Here is a 15,532-nt window from a genome sequence, read left to right on the forward strand (position 1 = left end):
CTGAAAAGCTAATGAATTACTAAGGTTTAACAAGCTTCTACACTGAGAAGTAGATTGGCAAACAATGGTGTAGACATATGATCAAACATTGTGCTGCTACAAAAAGGAACCAGGTTGTGAGACATGCAACATTGTGAATGAACCTGTGGGACATTTGGTGAGGCAAAACAAACCAGAAACGTAACAACAAATATTGTATGATCTCATTTAGAAAATACTTTTAAGAAAACAGGGGCCTATATTGTAAGCTCTTATAGTAGTCACGTTTAGTCTGGAGTGGTAGTTTTTATTTCTGGATTTTGAGAGTCTGTTTTCTATCTGTATAATCTGGTATTTAGAGATAACAACAAAGCCAGTCAGGTCAGGATTAAGGTAACTCAGAACACAGGTGTAAAGAAGACATTCCATTTTAGAACTTCACCTACTCTTTGAGACCAAAGGAAGAAAGGTTTATTTATCAAGAACCTCAATTTTCTGTGGCACACAATCTAGCTCAACCAGTCCGGATAGGTTCATATTTAAACAATCCAAACACAGGGAGCCTGGAGCAAGAATGAGGTCCTTTAATCCTGTATTGCTTAATGTGATGCCTGGATATGTCCCAGACTATATTAAGCAGATAATAGAAAAGTACTGGCAAAATCACTTGAGGGATAGAGGAAACATATGGAACTATTAACATATTTCTGGGAACTAAACGAAATCATGAAAATGACAGATGAACACAGAGTATCAATAGAGAGATGGAAATTATGAAAAGCCGTCACCAGAATTCTACAAATTTTGCAGGAAGCACGGTCCTCCTGACACCTTATTTTTGGGCTTCTAGCCTCCAAAACCGTAAGACCATGAATTCCTTTTGTTCAAACCAACTGGTCTGTGCTACTTTCTTCCAGCAGACCTGACAAACTAAAACAGGGTACACCTTCCTAAAAGAGATAGCTCTCTGTGGTGGTCAACTCATATGTCACCTTGGCTAGCTATGTTGTCCAGCTGTTTGGTCAAGCAAGCACTATCCTGACTGTTATTGTAAGAGTATTTTTTAGATGGATTTTTATTTATAATCAAGTGATTACATTTTTGGCTGATTTCATCTATAATCAACAAAAGGAGACTACTCTCAGCAATGCCCCCAGCAATGTGGAGAGTCTTCTCATCCAAATAGTTGGAAGTCTTAAACGCAGAACTGGAGATTACAAAGGCAGAAAGAAGAATTTCTGTCTCTACTTCAGCCATCTAGCTTCTCCTGAGGAATTTAACCTTATTTTTATTGGAGTTTTCAACTTGCAGCCTCCCCTATGGTGCTCGTGTTTTAATATTCCAGAAGGTCGAAGTTTGAGTATATTAAAAAAAGAACAATATAAACCTTTTGATCTGAGTAAATAATCAGTTCATTTGAATAACTAATTTACCTTAGTTTTCTTTAAATAGATCAATTCAGGGTGGATTTTAGCACTGTGTAAGCACACATACATGCTGGTCATAAACAAATTTTTAAAAATCCAAGTGGTGACATGGGATGGTTTTTAGATGGAAGTTCAGCAAGCCTACTAATCACTTGCAGAAACCAAGGACAAAGCACTTTTGCTGCTGGACACAAATACAACATTTCTGTAGACTGAAATTTTGTCTCCTTTAATTCTCATTCTTTCTAAAAATAAAATTATGTATTTCTAATTCCAGCTGTTTGGATTCAAGTGATTTCATTTGGAGGCAAACAGCACCAAACAGCTATGCAGAGATGAGGACACGATACTGCCATCACTCCAAGAAGTTTTAATGAGCTTCCATTTTCATTTAAATATTATTCTGAGACTCAGTAGCCCTGATAAAAGGGGACAATATTCAAAAAAAGATCCATCTCAGAAAGCTTCCTCCCAACATTTCCATCCATTGTTCACTTTGACCACAAATAAATACACAAACAAAAAAGAACATTTTCTGAGTTCTCTGTGCCAGAATTTACAATATGAAAGGTTCAAAACTATAATTTGTAAGCATCTGGTGGTATCTCCCATGCTTTATCCTCCACCTTGCAGCCCTAGTGCTACCTTACTGGCTACAAGGAGCCATAGAACTCATGTCAAGGAAGCCATCATTCTCCTATCATGCTTAGCCCTCCACAGGATTAGAAACTTGTAAAAATAGACACAAAGGTCATTGCACATCAAGGATGAGAATGAAAAATGAGATGGAATTACAATAGGATAAAACAGACACTCTCGGTAAATTGGTGGAAGATTTAGAAACACAAAGGGCTTAGGCATGACATTTAGTATATGCAGAAGCCACTAAAACCAACAAGTCTACCAGTACAGGCAAATTAGCAAAGATAGATTAAGGTGCTAAAACTCATTGGAGGGACTTCTTCCAGTTAAGACAGAGTAACAGGGACTACAGGCCAAAAAAAATGTCAAATTATATGAAACGAAGATTTAGCAAATGCTGGACATCAGGCAATGAATGACAGTCATCCCTGAGAGACAGGAAGCAAACAATGTGAGTCTTATAATTGACCCATCTTAGGTGAAAATTCATAGAATTCAAAGAAGCGAACATCCATATAAAAAAAACTCTCAAAATTATAACCTCAGCTTCTACCTTAATAAATTAGAAAAAGGAGAGCAAGTAAAAGGCAAACAAAGCAGAAAGGAAATAATAAAGATCAAAGCAGAAGACAAATAGAAAACAGAAATGAATAGAGAAATTCACTGAAACCAAAATCTAGTTCTTTGAGAAGATCAATAAAATTAGTTAAACTCTAGCCAAACAGATAAGGAAAAGAAAAGTGTGAAGACATAAATTACCATTAGCAGGAATGAAAGAGGTTAAGACCCCCGCCCCACAGATTCTATAGATAGTAAAAACATTTTGGGATATCCACACTTTTATCAGGTAACATGGTTGCATATTAAGGGATCTTCAACAATTAAATCAAAGGAGCAGAACGAAAGAGGACAATTTCAGAAGTTGGTGGTGTCACAGTGGCTTATTGAGAAGGATCTGGTGACATTTGAAATCCCTCAAAGCGATGCCTACTTTAGGGTGCTTTGACTTTTGTTGATCATGCAATTACCTGTTAGTTTACGTAGTACTTTTAAAATCTTGTAATATCAATATCATTTTTTTTTAACAAGGGCAGGCACCAGGAATCGAACCCAGTCTCTGGCATGGCAGGTGAAAACTCTGCCTACTGAGCCACCGCGTCCCGCCCTCATTTTTTCTATTAGGTATAGTAGGAGTTAAATCACCAAACACTTTAATAATATTACAAGGAAAAATACAAACATAAAGTATCAGCTGTTTATATCATTTTATATTCCAATCATCATCAATATTAATTCGCACGTGTTTACATGATTTTATTCAGAGTATACTCTTTCTGTGCTACTTTTCTCACTAGATGACTTTATATACTTATTTCCATATACAGATATAGTATATGCAGCTAATACTTTTAAAGCATATACAATATTTAATAATTTCGATGTACCATAGTTTGCACAGCCAGTCCTCAATTGCAGAGCATTTGAGTAACTGCCAGTATTTCACAGTTGTGAATAGCAGCACTATAACTATAGGTAGACTGATTTCTTTCCTTTGGACTTTTTTCCCTTGAGTATTTCCCCCAAATGGAATTACTAGATAAAAAATAAACAAAAAAAGCAGACTACTTTTCAGCTGTTGTTAAATGTTGCTAGATTAGTTTTGATGACACAGGGTCACACATTGATGTACAATTCTTTCACAGGCATGTATATAATCTTTAAAAACAACTTTATTGAAGCATAATTGACATAGTCAAATGCACATATTTAAAGTACACAATTTGATAAGTTTTAACATCTGTATATACCCAAGAAACTATTATCACATCAGGATAACGAATAAGTCCATCACCACCAAAACGTTCTTCATACTCTTTGTGCTTTCTTCTTTCATCATTCCTCCCGTCCCCAGGCAACCACCGATGCGCTTTATGTAACTACAGGTTAATTTGAATGTCCTAGAACTTTACATATGTGGAATCATAAAGAACACACTTCTTTATTCTTGGCTTCTTTCACCATAATAATTATTTGGAGGGTCATCTATATTGTCATATGTATCAATAGTGCATTCATTTTATTGCTGAGTAGCCTTCCAATGTGTGGTTATATCATAGTATGCTGATGTGAAGGTGTTATGTACCCCAGAAAAGACTATGTTCTTCTAAGCCATTCTGCTGAAGGCAGACCTGTGGTTGGGTGGGACCTTTTGATTAGATTGTTTCCATGGAGATGTGACCCTGCTCGATCCCCTTGTTGGAGTTCTCTATAAGAAGATCAAAGACAGATAGATACCTCTCAGAGAGGAGAGAGATGAAACCAAGTGAAAGACACAGAGAGAGACAAATGTCCAGGAGACACTAAGAGAAGACCTGCAGGACACAGAGAGCTCAGAGGGGTGTCCCCAGAGAAGCAAGCAAGGACACATGAAACCTAAGAAGCAACAGAACCCAGAAGTGAAGGGCCAGTGGAAGCCTTATCAGATGACAGAGGTAAACTGGATGCCGTTAGCCTGTCCTCAGAGAAGTCGTCCTCCTGTTGATGCCTAATTTGGACATGTTCGTGGCCTTAGAATTGTAGCATGCAACTTTTAAAGTCCCCATAGTTAAAAGCCAACCCATTTCTGGTCTACTGCATTCCAGCAGTGTTAGCAAACCAGAACCCATAGTTTGTTACTCTTTCCCCTGTTGATAGACATGTGGGTTGTTTCAAGCTGCTGCAGACATTTGTGTGCAAGTCTTGTATGGACACGTACTTTTTTTAATCTCTTGGGTAAATTCCTAGGAATAGAATGTTTGGATCATATGGTAGATCATATGTCTCACTTTTTAAGAAACTGCCAAAATGTTTTCCAAAGTGGTTGCTCCTTCTTACATTCCCATAAACAAAGAGTGAGAGTTCCAGCTGCTCCAAATCCTCACCAATATGGTCAGTCTTCTTAATTTGAGCATAGCGGAACCTCATTGTGCTTAATTTGCATTTCACTAATGACTAATGACGTTGAGCATCTTTTCATATACTTATTTGCCATTTATACGTTTTCTTTGGTATAGTGTCTGTTCAAATCATTTGCTTATTTTTAATTTTAAGGCATAAAACTAATATATCAGAGAAAGGAATACTCTTTTCAATAAATGGTTGAATATTTGGAACAAATGGAAATCCAGATGCAGAGAGAGAAACTGAGAGAAAGAACTTTGATTCATATGTGTGACCCTATACAAAAATTAACTCAAAAAGGAATCATGGATCTAAATGTAAAACCTATAAAACTTCTAGGAGGAAGCATAAAGGAAAATCCCTGTAGCCTTAAACCATGCAAAGATTTCTTAGATATGACACCAAATGCATAGAAAAAAATATAAAAATGGGACTTCATCAAACTTAAAAACTTCTCTCCAAAACACATTGTTAACATGGATTGAAAGAAAACATTTTCAAAGCTGATAGTTGATAGTTCATATCAAAATATGTTTTTAAAACTCTCAAAATTCAATTTAAAAAAATCCAATATGCTGGTATTTAGATTTGCTTATCAGATATGTAACTTTGGGCTAGTAGGGAATATTCTATACTGAAATACATAATGGCAAGTTTTGAAGGATAGAGGACATAAGATCACATACCACTGCTGAAAGAGGGCAGATGGACTGAGGTAGGCCAAGAAAACAGACACAGAAAGGGTTCTTGGAATTTTTCATGGTCAAATAGGCAAGCTGGCCTATTTTCCTCACAAACTCATAGGATCAGTTTTGACAACATGAAACAAGTATAATGCAACAATTTTATAAATGGGCCAAATCCTGGTTTAAGGCTTGGATAGAAAAATGCATTTAGAATGACAAAGATACAGCAGATGTTATGAATTTAAAAGCAGAAAGATTTTCCAAGATTGAGTATATGGAGTACAGGGCAATTTTGAGTCACAGATCACCAAAAGGCCTCTTTTCCTGACTATATTAGTTAGGGTTCTCTAGAGAAACAGAATCAGCAGGAAATATTCGTGAATATAAAATTTATAAAAGTGTCTCACGTAACCATGGGAAGGAGGAGCCCAAAATCTGTAGGGTAGGCTGTGAAGCCAACAATTCTGATGAAGGGTGTTAGATATGGTGTCATATCTAAGAAATTTCACAGGAGAGGCTTGCAAGCAGGAGAGAACCTATCTCTTCTGAATCCTCCTTAAAAGGCTTCCAGTGATTAGATTAAGCATCACTCATTGCAGAAGACACTCCCCCTGGCTGATTACAAATGAATCACCTGTGGATGCAGCTGCCGTGATCATGACTTAATTCTATGAACTGTCCTCACTGCAACAGACAGGCCAGCTCTTGCCCAACCAGACAAACAGGTACCACCACCTGGCCAAGTTGACACTGAACCTGACCATGACACTGATGGAACATCACATTTCCACCCACAAATCTGGGAACAAACCATCCTTTGATGACCAGATCACTTGCCCACCTTCCCATCTGCTCCGTGATCAGTCTGACTGCAGGCACGTGTGAAGTGGCCAAATTAATCCCTAGTGTCTCAAGGACAAATCGAGAAATGTGAAACACATAATGCAATGCTGGAACACCCAGAGCTCAATAAATATTTGTTTCCCCCCTCCCTTCTCCCCATCCCATAACCAAACAGTGCAAATTGCACTATTGGCGCCCATTCAGGGGTTTTAAAATTTAGAGCATCTATGTTGAACTGAGTCTCGTTAAAGGCTCCTGGGTTGAGCACAGCGACTTTTTTAAGAACTTGAGCCCAAACTTTGATGTTCCTATTGCCATACATGGCATGGAGCCAAAAAGCTGAATGGGAAGTACTCCAGGTTCCAGAACCAAGTTGCCAAGCTTCGAAAAAAAGTCAGAAGGTATGCAACTTTTGTAGTCTTTTAAGGAAGAGCATTTGTGCACCCCCTCCAGCTTGCTGAAGGACCTCTGTTACAGTACCCCTCTTGGCCTTTCTACTGTCCCTACATAATCCCTCCCCAGGGAAGCAGTGAATGACCTGACTGATAAATTTGAAAACAGGACCTCTAAAATGGTTCACATAACCTCCATTCTCTCATTTTACTGTCTTTTCAGAACAGGCACCGCTGGGAGAGACCCATGGTTGATCAGCCATGCTTGTTGCTTAGTAGTGTTTAGAAGGTAGTGTTAGAAGGCCCAAGTAATCCAAAATCTAAGCCACATTTGCCCAAATCAGCTTTACCAGTTGGTGAGTGGTGATTTTCCTCTATTTGCCTGATTGCTTTGTCTCTCAGTTGGTTCTGGATTGGAATGGGGAAAGTCTGAGCCTGAGGGAACCCCTCAGACTCTACCAAGGGGTCCCCATCTACCCTCTATCCAATCACAGTCCCCTCACCCACACTCAGACACAGACAGGCCCCGGGGCCCTCGGTGTGTGTGGTGGAGTGACTGGGGTCCCCCTCGGGCCTGTAGTATCCTCAGTTCGTATTTTCTGACCTGTTCTGAGCATCTCACACTGACACTGCCACCATTCAACACCCACAGCAGAAGGAGGAACAGGCACAGAATGATGGGTCTCTCCTGCCTTCCTCGTGCAGAGCAAGCACCAGGCATCGTACACAGAGCACATCATAGCTCTGAATGCATGGAATCTCACTAAAGAATCAGGAGAACTGAGCCCAAGCCCAACTCTGCACCTTCCCTGCCACGTCACTTTGACAATTTGGACCCCTGTTTCCCTATCTTATTTGTTCTTTTAAGACGTTCAATTAGATTTAAAATGAACAAGAAGCTGGTCCTTTCCTCAGTGTGGTAAAAAGTGGAACAATCAAGATCTCTAAATCTTGTTTACATTTTTGGCAAACATAGATTTTTAAGATGTGTTTATGATGTCATCCCATTTAGAATGTAAACCCTAAGGCTTCTACTATTTCCCATAAGTGTTCAAATAAAGGACTTGGAACCAGTTTTCAGAAAATGATGTTTACTGGCAAATCCTTACTTAAATGCAGCAGAAAAAAAATCTCTAACGTATTCCTATTGCTTGGCTATAGAACTTGATGCAAAATTTTGGTACAGAATTACCAGGGCACTGAATGTAAAGCTATGCCCTTCAGTTTTCCAAAGCAGGGGTTCACTATCCGTGGCCCACAGAATAAATTTGGCCCACAGTCTGTTTTGTATATAAAGCTTTATTGTAACCAGAGCGCATCCTTTGACATGTTGTTTGTGGCTACTTTTGTGCTATAACAGCACAGTTAAGGTGTTTTACCAGAAACCATATGGACTGCAAAGCCTAAAGTATTTATTATCTAGCTCACTACAGAAAAAGTTTGCTGACCCCTGTTTCTATAGAATCCTTCAATTAGTCTTAATTGATCCAAATTATGTCTCATGAATATCATTAACACATGATTAAGTGACCACAGGAATGTTGCTTGTCCTGTCTGGGCCTCTCTTTTTAATCTGTAAGAGGAGAAATTTACCTAGATTTTTTCCAATATTGGTGTTAATTATCATTCTGATTCTCAGCCAATGAGTAATGGCCTTAGTGAGGTTTGATGACTTCTGTATATCTGAGCCCTCTGGCCCTCTTACAAGATAGGAGAAGCACTGGCAGGGGCCCATCAAGGGACTCAAGTTCCAGTCCCTGCTTTGCCCCCAACTGACACAACCTCTTGGTGCTTTGCTTCAGTAAAATGGAGGAGGCTAGAAAGAAGAAGTTTCCTTAAAATGCTAACATCTGCTATTCTGTGATTCTCCATAACCTGTCTTTGGACAAAAATCTCCATGAGCTGCATGTTGGAAATCTGATGTTCATGCATTCAGTGGACAGATCCCTCCTGGGGCTACCGTGCCCCATCAGTGTGCTGGACACTGGGAAACAAAGATGAACGAGGTCCAGTCTCTACTTTCAAAGAGTGCAGTCTTGCTACCATCACAGTATTGTGTTACCCATTCCTGAACCTTTACTATCAATCAAGTAATTCTTTTTTTGCAAGGGGTGGGGAGGGAGGCTGGGGTACATGGTCTAGGAATCAAACCCAGGTCTCCTGTATGGAAGGTGAGCATTCCACCACTGAACCACCTGTGCACCCTGGCAAATGAGCAGCTAATTATGAGCCAATGTTGAAGTGCCTCATGGAAGGCCAAAATGGCTCGATGAAAGCCCAAGGAATGGCACACCTAGATTTACCAAGGAGAAGAGACTCAGAGAAGGTCTCTTGAGGGAAGGGTGCCTAAACCGAGTTTTGAGGAATATGGAGGAATTCATGCTGCTAGAGAATGCACTGACCAACAAAGCAAAAGAGAAACTTATCAAGGCTCTGGCTTCATTCGGCTGACTAGGAAAATGTCATCTGTTTCAGCTCCTAAACCCCAAGGAAGATTGTTCTAATTTCAAACGGGCACTAATGTGGGCTTTATGCCCTGCTTCCAGGTGTGTTTCACGGAAAGGCACACTGCTCTGCAACTTTTCACAATGTAGTTGTGAAACGAAGGACCATTTGTGGATGGTAGTTGAGGTCAAGAAGAGGAAAGATAACTGACTTCAAACAACTTTGGCAGTGGGATTAGCCAGCATGCTTAGACAGCAGTAATTTTCATGTGGCTGAACAATCCAAACACCCACAACAATAGATTCCAAAGAGAACTCTGCAATCTCAGCAATAATGATTCCTAAGTCATCTCTAACTTTTCTATAATTTTAAGCACCTCTAAAGATATTGAAAGTAGTCATTCATGCATCCAACACATTTTAGCAAGTACCAAATATGTACCAGCACTTTTGTACACACTGGGGATATAGCCATGAGCAAACTAGACAAAACCCTTGTCTTTGCAGAACTTATATTCTAGTGTGTCATCCTTGAAGTAAGAAAAGTGCAATGACTTTTAAACTTCTGTCCAATAGTGCATATGACTGTTTTGAACAGTCCCCAAAGAACATTTTGCAAAGGGGTCTGAGCCAAATCTGAGCCAGCCCTCCTCCTGAGCCCTTGTGCTTCTATCTTATTTTCTGTGACATAGAAATCCCAACAAAGAGTAAAGCCAAGCGAGCCTGATGCTTTTTCCTTAATGCTCCCTCATTATCAAGCCAAATGATTCCAAAAATCTCAAAGCAGATATGTAGGAAAATCCTTAAAAACGTGCATAGCCTTTGACCCACTTCTGGGACTCTTAACTAAAACAAAAAGTCCTAACTTCTGAAAAGAATTTAGTTGCCAGGGTGCACAGGTGGTTCAGTGGTGGAATGCTCACCTTCCATACAGGAGACCTGGGTTTGATTCCTAGACCATGTACCCCAGCCTCCCTCCCCACCCCTTGCAAAAAGAGAATTACTTAAGGGGCACAGAATGTTTAATAAGGTTGATAGTAAAGGTTCAGGAATGGGTAACACAATACTGTGATGGTAGCACAATACTGTAAGTATAATGAACAAAGCTGGGTGTGAGTATGGTTGAAAAAGGATGGCTACAGTTGTGTATGTCACCAGAAAGAAAGCTAGAGAACAGAAACTGCAACTGTATAACTTAGCAAAACCTAGAATGGATGATAACAATGGCTAAGTGTACAAATATAAGAAAGTGTTTACATGAACTAGAACGAACATATGTCACTACTACCAGGTGTTAAAAATGGGATGGTAGTAAGGGGGAAATAAGATTAATGCAAACTAAGGTCTAGAGATAAAAGTAACATCATATTCTTTCATTAATTGTAACAAATCCACTATACCAAAGTTAAATGTCAATAACAGGGGATTATGAGGGAAGGCTACAGGTTTGTTTGTTTTTTCTCTTTTTCTTTCAGAAAGAAATGAGAATATTCTCATATAGATTGTGGTGGTGAATGTATAACTATGGGATTATACCAGGAGCCATTAATTGCATGCTTCGGATGGATTGTATGCTGTGTGAATACAAATGTTTAAAACGATAAAAAAAAACTGGGCACTACAATTTGATTTAACCTAGCAAAAATATGGCAAATTAAAGTCCAACTGTAAATTATCCATCTGTAAATTAATGGATAAATAAATTATTAGTTTTACATGACATGAAATCATAATGAGCCATTAATATATTTACAAGATTTGTTGCCAATGGGGGGAAATACTTATAAATATAATGCTAAGTAATCAAGTAGAACAAAAAAGTATATATTCAATATAACAAGCAAGTGTAAAGACTTACTAAGAAAAATAAAGGATGCACTGGAGATGTTCCAAAACATTAGCAGTTGATACATTTGGGTGTTGAAATTATGAATATTTTTCTATTTTTTGGATTTTCTAATTTTTCTGTAGTGAACATGCATTCCTCTTTATAATGAAAAATAATAATTTTAAGCCTAAATATAGTTTTAATTACCCCTGCACAGAGGGGGTAATTACAGTGCCTACTTAAATGAGTTGCTATGAGGATTAATGGATAATTCACGTAAAGCATTTAGCACAGAGCCTAACACCAAGAAAGCACTCGATAAATGATAGCATACCCAGTTTTCCAGGGGCCTCAAAGAAAGAGACCAAGAGAGGGGGAAATTTAGCAAACATCACATCCTGAGGTCTCAGGGACAAGTATTTCAGAGTTGTGCTTTAAGCAAGCAATTTCACCTCAGGTAGGATCAATCCCCAAATCCTTTAGTAATACCTTAAAATTTTCCCCTGAAGAAGATGGACAGTATTTAGATATTTATTTTAAGTGTAATTGCTTCCATAGTGTATGAGTGGATCAGTTGTCATTTATTGTGCAAACTGCCTTCTGGTTTTAAAAGCAAGTTTAACAATTATAGTAATAGGATTATCAGAAAACACTAATGTTATTTTAAGATGAATGACTTCAGAAATTGTTTATGGTGCTAACAGTAGTCATTTTTGAAGATAAAAATAATTGTCTGATACAAGCGTATTTTACTGTCAAACATTTATTACAACAACAGGGAAATCAAAAGCTGGTCTCTTATTTCTGTGCATAAAAAAAAAACACACACCTAAATCTAGGCTAAATCTAGGTATTATAAAGTGTTTGATAAATAGCCCTACACTATGTCTATGTTAGACTTTTAGTAAATATTTGTTGAAAGGATACCCATTTCTGAAATTTTAGTGCTTATTATTTAGTTCTTATTATTTTAGTCCATTATTTACCTTTCAAAAAGACAGAATTTCAATTGATTGCTTAAATATAAAATCTTAACCAATAAAAACGATCTGAAGTGTACAAAGTGATTAGGGGAAGTGAGGTTCAAATTTATGGCTCTAATGCCTTCATTCTTGAAATGAGGCATCAAATTTCACTTATGAAAGAGAGAACAATATGCCTTCAATTTCCAGAGGCATTCTTTACTCTAATTTTTAATCATTATTTTCCTTGATATTTTGACCAAGAAATTCTGTAATAAAAATAGAGTTGTGCAGATGTGGCCTCAGTCTCTCTAAGCCCAACTCTGCAAGTGAAATCATTGCCCTCCCTCCTACGTGGGACATGACTTCCAGGGGTGAAAGTCTCCCCAGCAGTGTGGGAGATGACTCCCAGGGATGCATCTGGCCCTAACACCATGGGATCAAAATGCCATCCTGACCAAAAGGGGGAAAAGAAGTATAATTAATAAATTATTTGTGGCTGAGAGAGTTCAAATAGAGTTGAGGGGCTACTCTGGAGGTCACTCTTATGCAAGTTTCAGTTAGACATTGCTACCTATCATAACTTGCCAACCCCCAACCAAGACCATTCCAGCCAATCCTAAAGAAAACCTAGCAATATATAAGATTCTACAAAGGCTCCATGCACTAGGGTAACTTTCCAGAAACCTGCAACCTCCAGATGGGTCTCTGAACCAGATATATCCTGAAAACCAGAGAGCCAGCCTCTCCAGAACAACAGCTAGTTCCATCTCCCTACCCCATATTATTGATAGCCCCTCCCAACATGGAAAAGTTAGAATGACCGTAGCCCAAATATCTCAAAAGAGTGGGACCAAAAGATCAAAGGTGATGGTAGAGTTATACAGAGAAGATAGGTTTTAACAAACGAATATGATTGCTGACTCATTATATTTCTTTGAGTCTCCAGTATCTTAGAGCAGCTAGAAGTAAAAACCTAAAATTGTGGAATTATAACGCATACCAAAGGTTGAAATCTGTTATAGAACTAATTGTTGTACTATTGCTTTTTTGTATATATGTTATTTTTCACAAAAAAAAAGGTGGGGAAAAGTCGATTGTGATGATAAAAAAATATTTATTCCTTCTAGCCTCCTATGTTCTGGAGCAGCTCTAAGGAAAAATCTAAGATGATGGTATGGTAGCCCATGACAAACTCCGGGATCTGTCCTTTACTTGTTGAAGAAGTGCTTTGAAAACTAATGCTTTTTTCTATCTTTGCTTTGTACATATAGTATACAATAAAAGAAGTGTTTAAAAAATAAAATAAACAGAAAAGTTTCCAAGAAAAAAGAAAGCGCTGTTCTTCTGCTCAACTTCTTGGGTTGGTTTTGGCAATCTTTCCTTTTCAATGGACTCTGTTCTCTCTCTGCATGGAGTATCTGCCTACTTAGTATAGTGAAATACTATATAGTATAGTGAACCAGGGAATTTCACAGCCTTCCTAATCACCTTCTTTCAGCCATATAATCTCACTCAGCCTCACTTTCATGGTCTATAAATGGGGATAATAAATTCAGATCTCTCACAAGGTTACTATGGGGCTAAATGAGACAGGGGATGTCAAAGGATTGCGCATGGCAGGCAACTTAATAAAGCACTCTTCCCTTCTCCATCCCCTCGTGAGTCTTTCTTGAGGTTCCACAGTCATTTCCAAATCCTGATATCCCTAAGTCTCTTTGCTCTCTTTGCTTCCCAGAGCAAAAGGCAATGTTCTCCTCAAGTTAAGATTTTTACCTTAGAAGAACATCTGAGCTCTTCGGTAACTTTGACGCCCTGTCATCTCAAGTCTCTGAGAGCTGGAAAAGTGGATGAGTCGGTGACGAGCTCGGTCCCTTTTCCGTCGCCCCTGACAAGCGCGGCCCTCCTGGGCGGGCGGTCTTCCACCGCGTTCCCTTCCCCACCCTGAAGTCCTCCCTCCTCAGACCCGCAAGGACCGTGACCATCAGTCCTTCCGTCGGAGCTGAGTTCCCTTCAGGAGTGCCCACACTCACCCTCTCCGAACCAGCCCACCCCCGCTCAGAAAGGGGAAAATGGAAGAAGAAAGGGAGGCGGGGCGGGCGACTCCGCAGGTGCGCCGGGACTGGGCTTTCCGCTCGCCCCGCGAGGTCCCCCTCTCCTCCGAGCCGGAGGATTGAGCGCGGAGCCTCCGGAGTCGCGCGGCGCCCGCCGCAGGGCAGGCGGCCTCGGTCCAGCGACCGCTTCCCCGCACGCGCCGGTCGGGACCCGCCGGGACCCCTCGGGGTGCTCCCCACGGGCCCCCACCCCTCGGCGCTCCCCGCCGCGGTGCGCGCTGCGCCCTTCGCCTTCCCTCTGCGCGCGCCGCTCGGGTGCGCCTGGACGCCGGCGCCGGGGAGCCCGCGAGCGCTGGGCGGCCGCAGGGGGAGCTACCTGTGGAAGTAATGCGCGCAGAAGAGGCCCAGGAGCACGGTCCCGGGCGGGCCGAAGAGAGCGCGGGGCTGGAGGGCGAGGAAGCCCGCAGGCACCACGAAGGAGGGCAGCTCCTGCAGGAACCAGGCGGCGCGGGCCGGCAGGCAGGAGGCTGTGGGCCTCCGGCTCTCCCAGTGTTTCCCGTAGCCCGAGGGCTTCGCGCGGTACAGGACCAGCGCCCCCATGGCGGCCAGGGAGGCGCTGCCGGCCAGCACCGGGCTCGGTAGGTATCCACCTGGCATCGCGTCGCGCTCCCCGCGGGGGTGGCTGCCGCCGGTGCTGAGGAGAGCGCGGCCCCCACGGTCCCTTTATGGAGCGCGAGACGCCGCCCCGTGCCGGCCCCTCAGGCCTGGGCCCCCGCCCCTCCCCCCGGCCTTCCCCTCGGCGCCGCGGGCCCGGGCTAGGCCCAGCGGCCACGCGCCCTTGGGAGGCAGCGAGGGCAGAGCGCAGGACTGGGGCTTTCGTGGGGTCGCAAAAACGTGTCCTGGGTCTTGTGCCTTCGACCGGCCCCTATCCCCGCCTCCATGTCCGGGCCACCCCGTTTCCCGCCTTCCACAGGTTCTCCTCCCGTGAAGAAGGAAGCCACCCTCCCTTGAGCCTCCGCTGACACCCTCTGAAGCTGCAGCTTCTGGGACTAAAATAAAAAATGCGGGGAGAAAACCAACAGGGGCGCGTTAGCCGGGGTCGCGGCCCCGCGGGACACACACTGCCACGCACGCCCCACGCGCGAACCACCCCAGGCTGGGAACTCCCTAATCCCCGTCCTTCTCTGCACGCCTCCACTCCCTGCCTGCTCGAACCCAAGCCTTGCAGCCTTCCTTCCATCCTGGACCCGGCATCCTGGCCCTTCCCGCGTCCGCCGGCTCCTTCGCGAGCCCGGTCGCGCTTCTGAGCCATTCTGTGCTTCATCGGCGCGTACG

At 41.7% G+C, this 15,532-nt stretch overlaps 1 protein-coding gene across 1 annotated transcript in view; it reads right to left on the reverse strand.

The window, feature by feature from the left end:
- Positions 1-14,854, reverse strand: part of SRD5A2 (steroid 5 alpha-reductase 2) — a 52,750-nt gene extending 37,896 nt beyond the window's left edge. The window contains exon 1 of the mRNA XM_077134747.1: positions 14,574-14,854. Coding sequence (XP_076990862.1) covers positions 14,574-14,854 — 281 coding nt within the window. The remainder of the gene's footprint in view (positions 1-14,573) is intronic.
- Between the last annotated feature and the right edge of the window lie 678 nt (positions 14,855-15,532).

The sequence above is a fragment of the Tamandua tetradactyla genome, chromosome 17, assembly GCF_023851605.1.
Source record: "Tamandua tetradactyla isolate mTamTet1 chromosome 17, mTamTet1.pri, whole genome shotgun sequence".
In the NCBI taxonomy this organism is placed as follows: domain Eukaryota; kingdom Metazoa; phylum Chordata; class Mammalia; order Pilosa; family Myrmecophagidae; genus Tamandua; species Tamandua tetradactyla.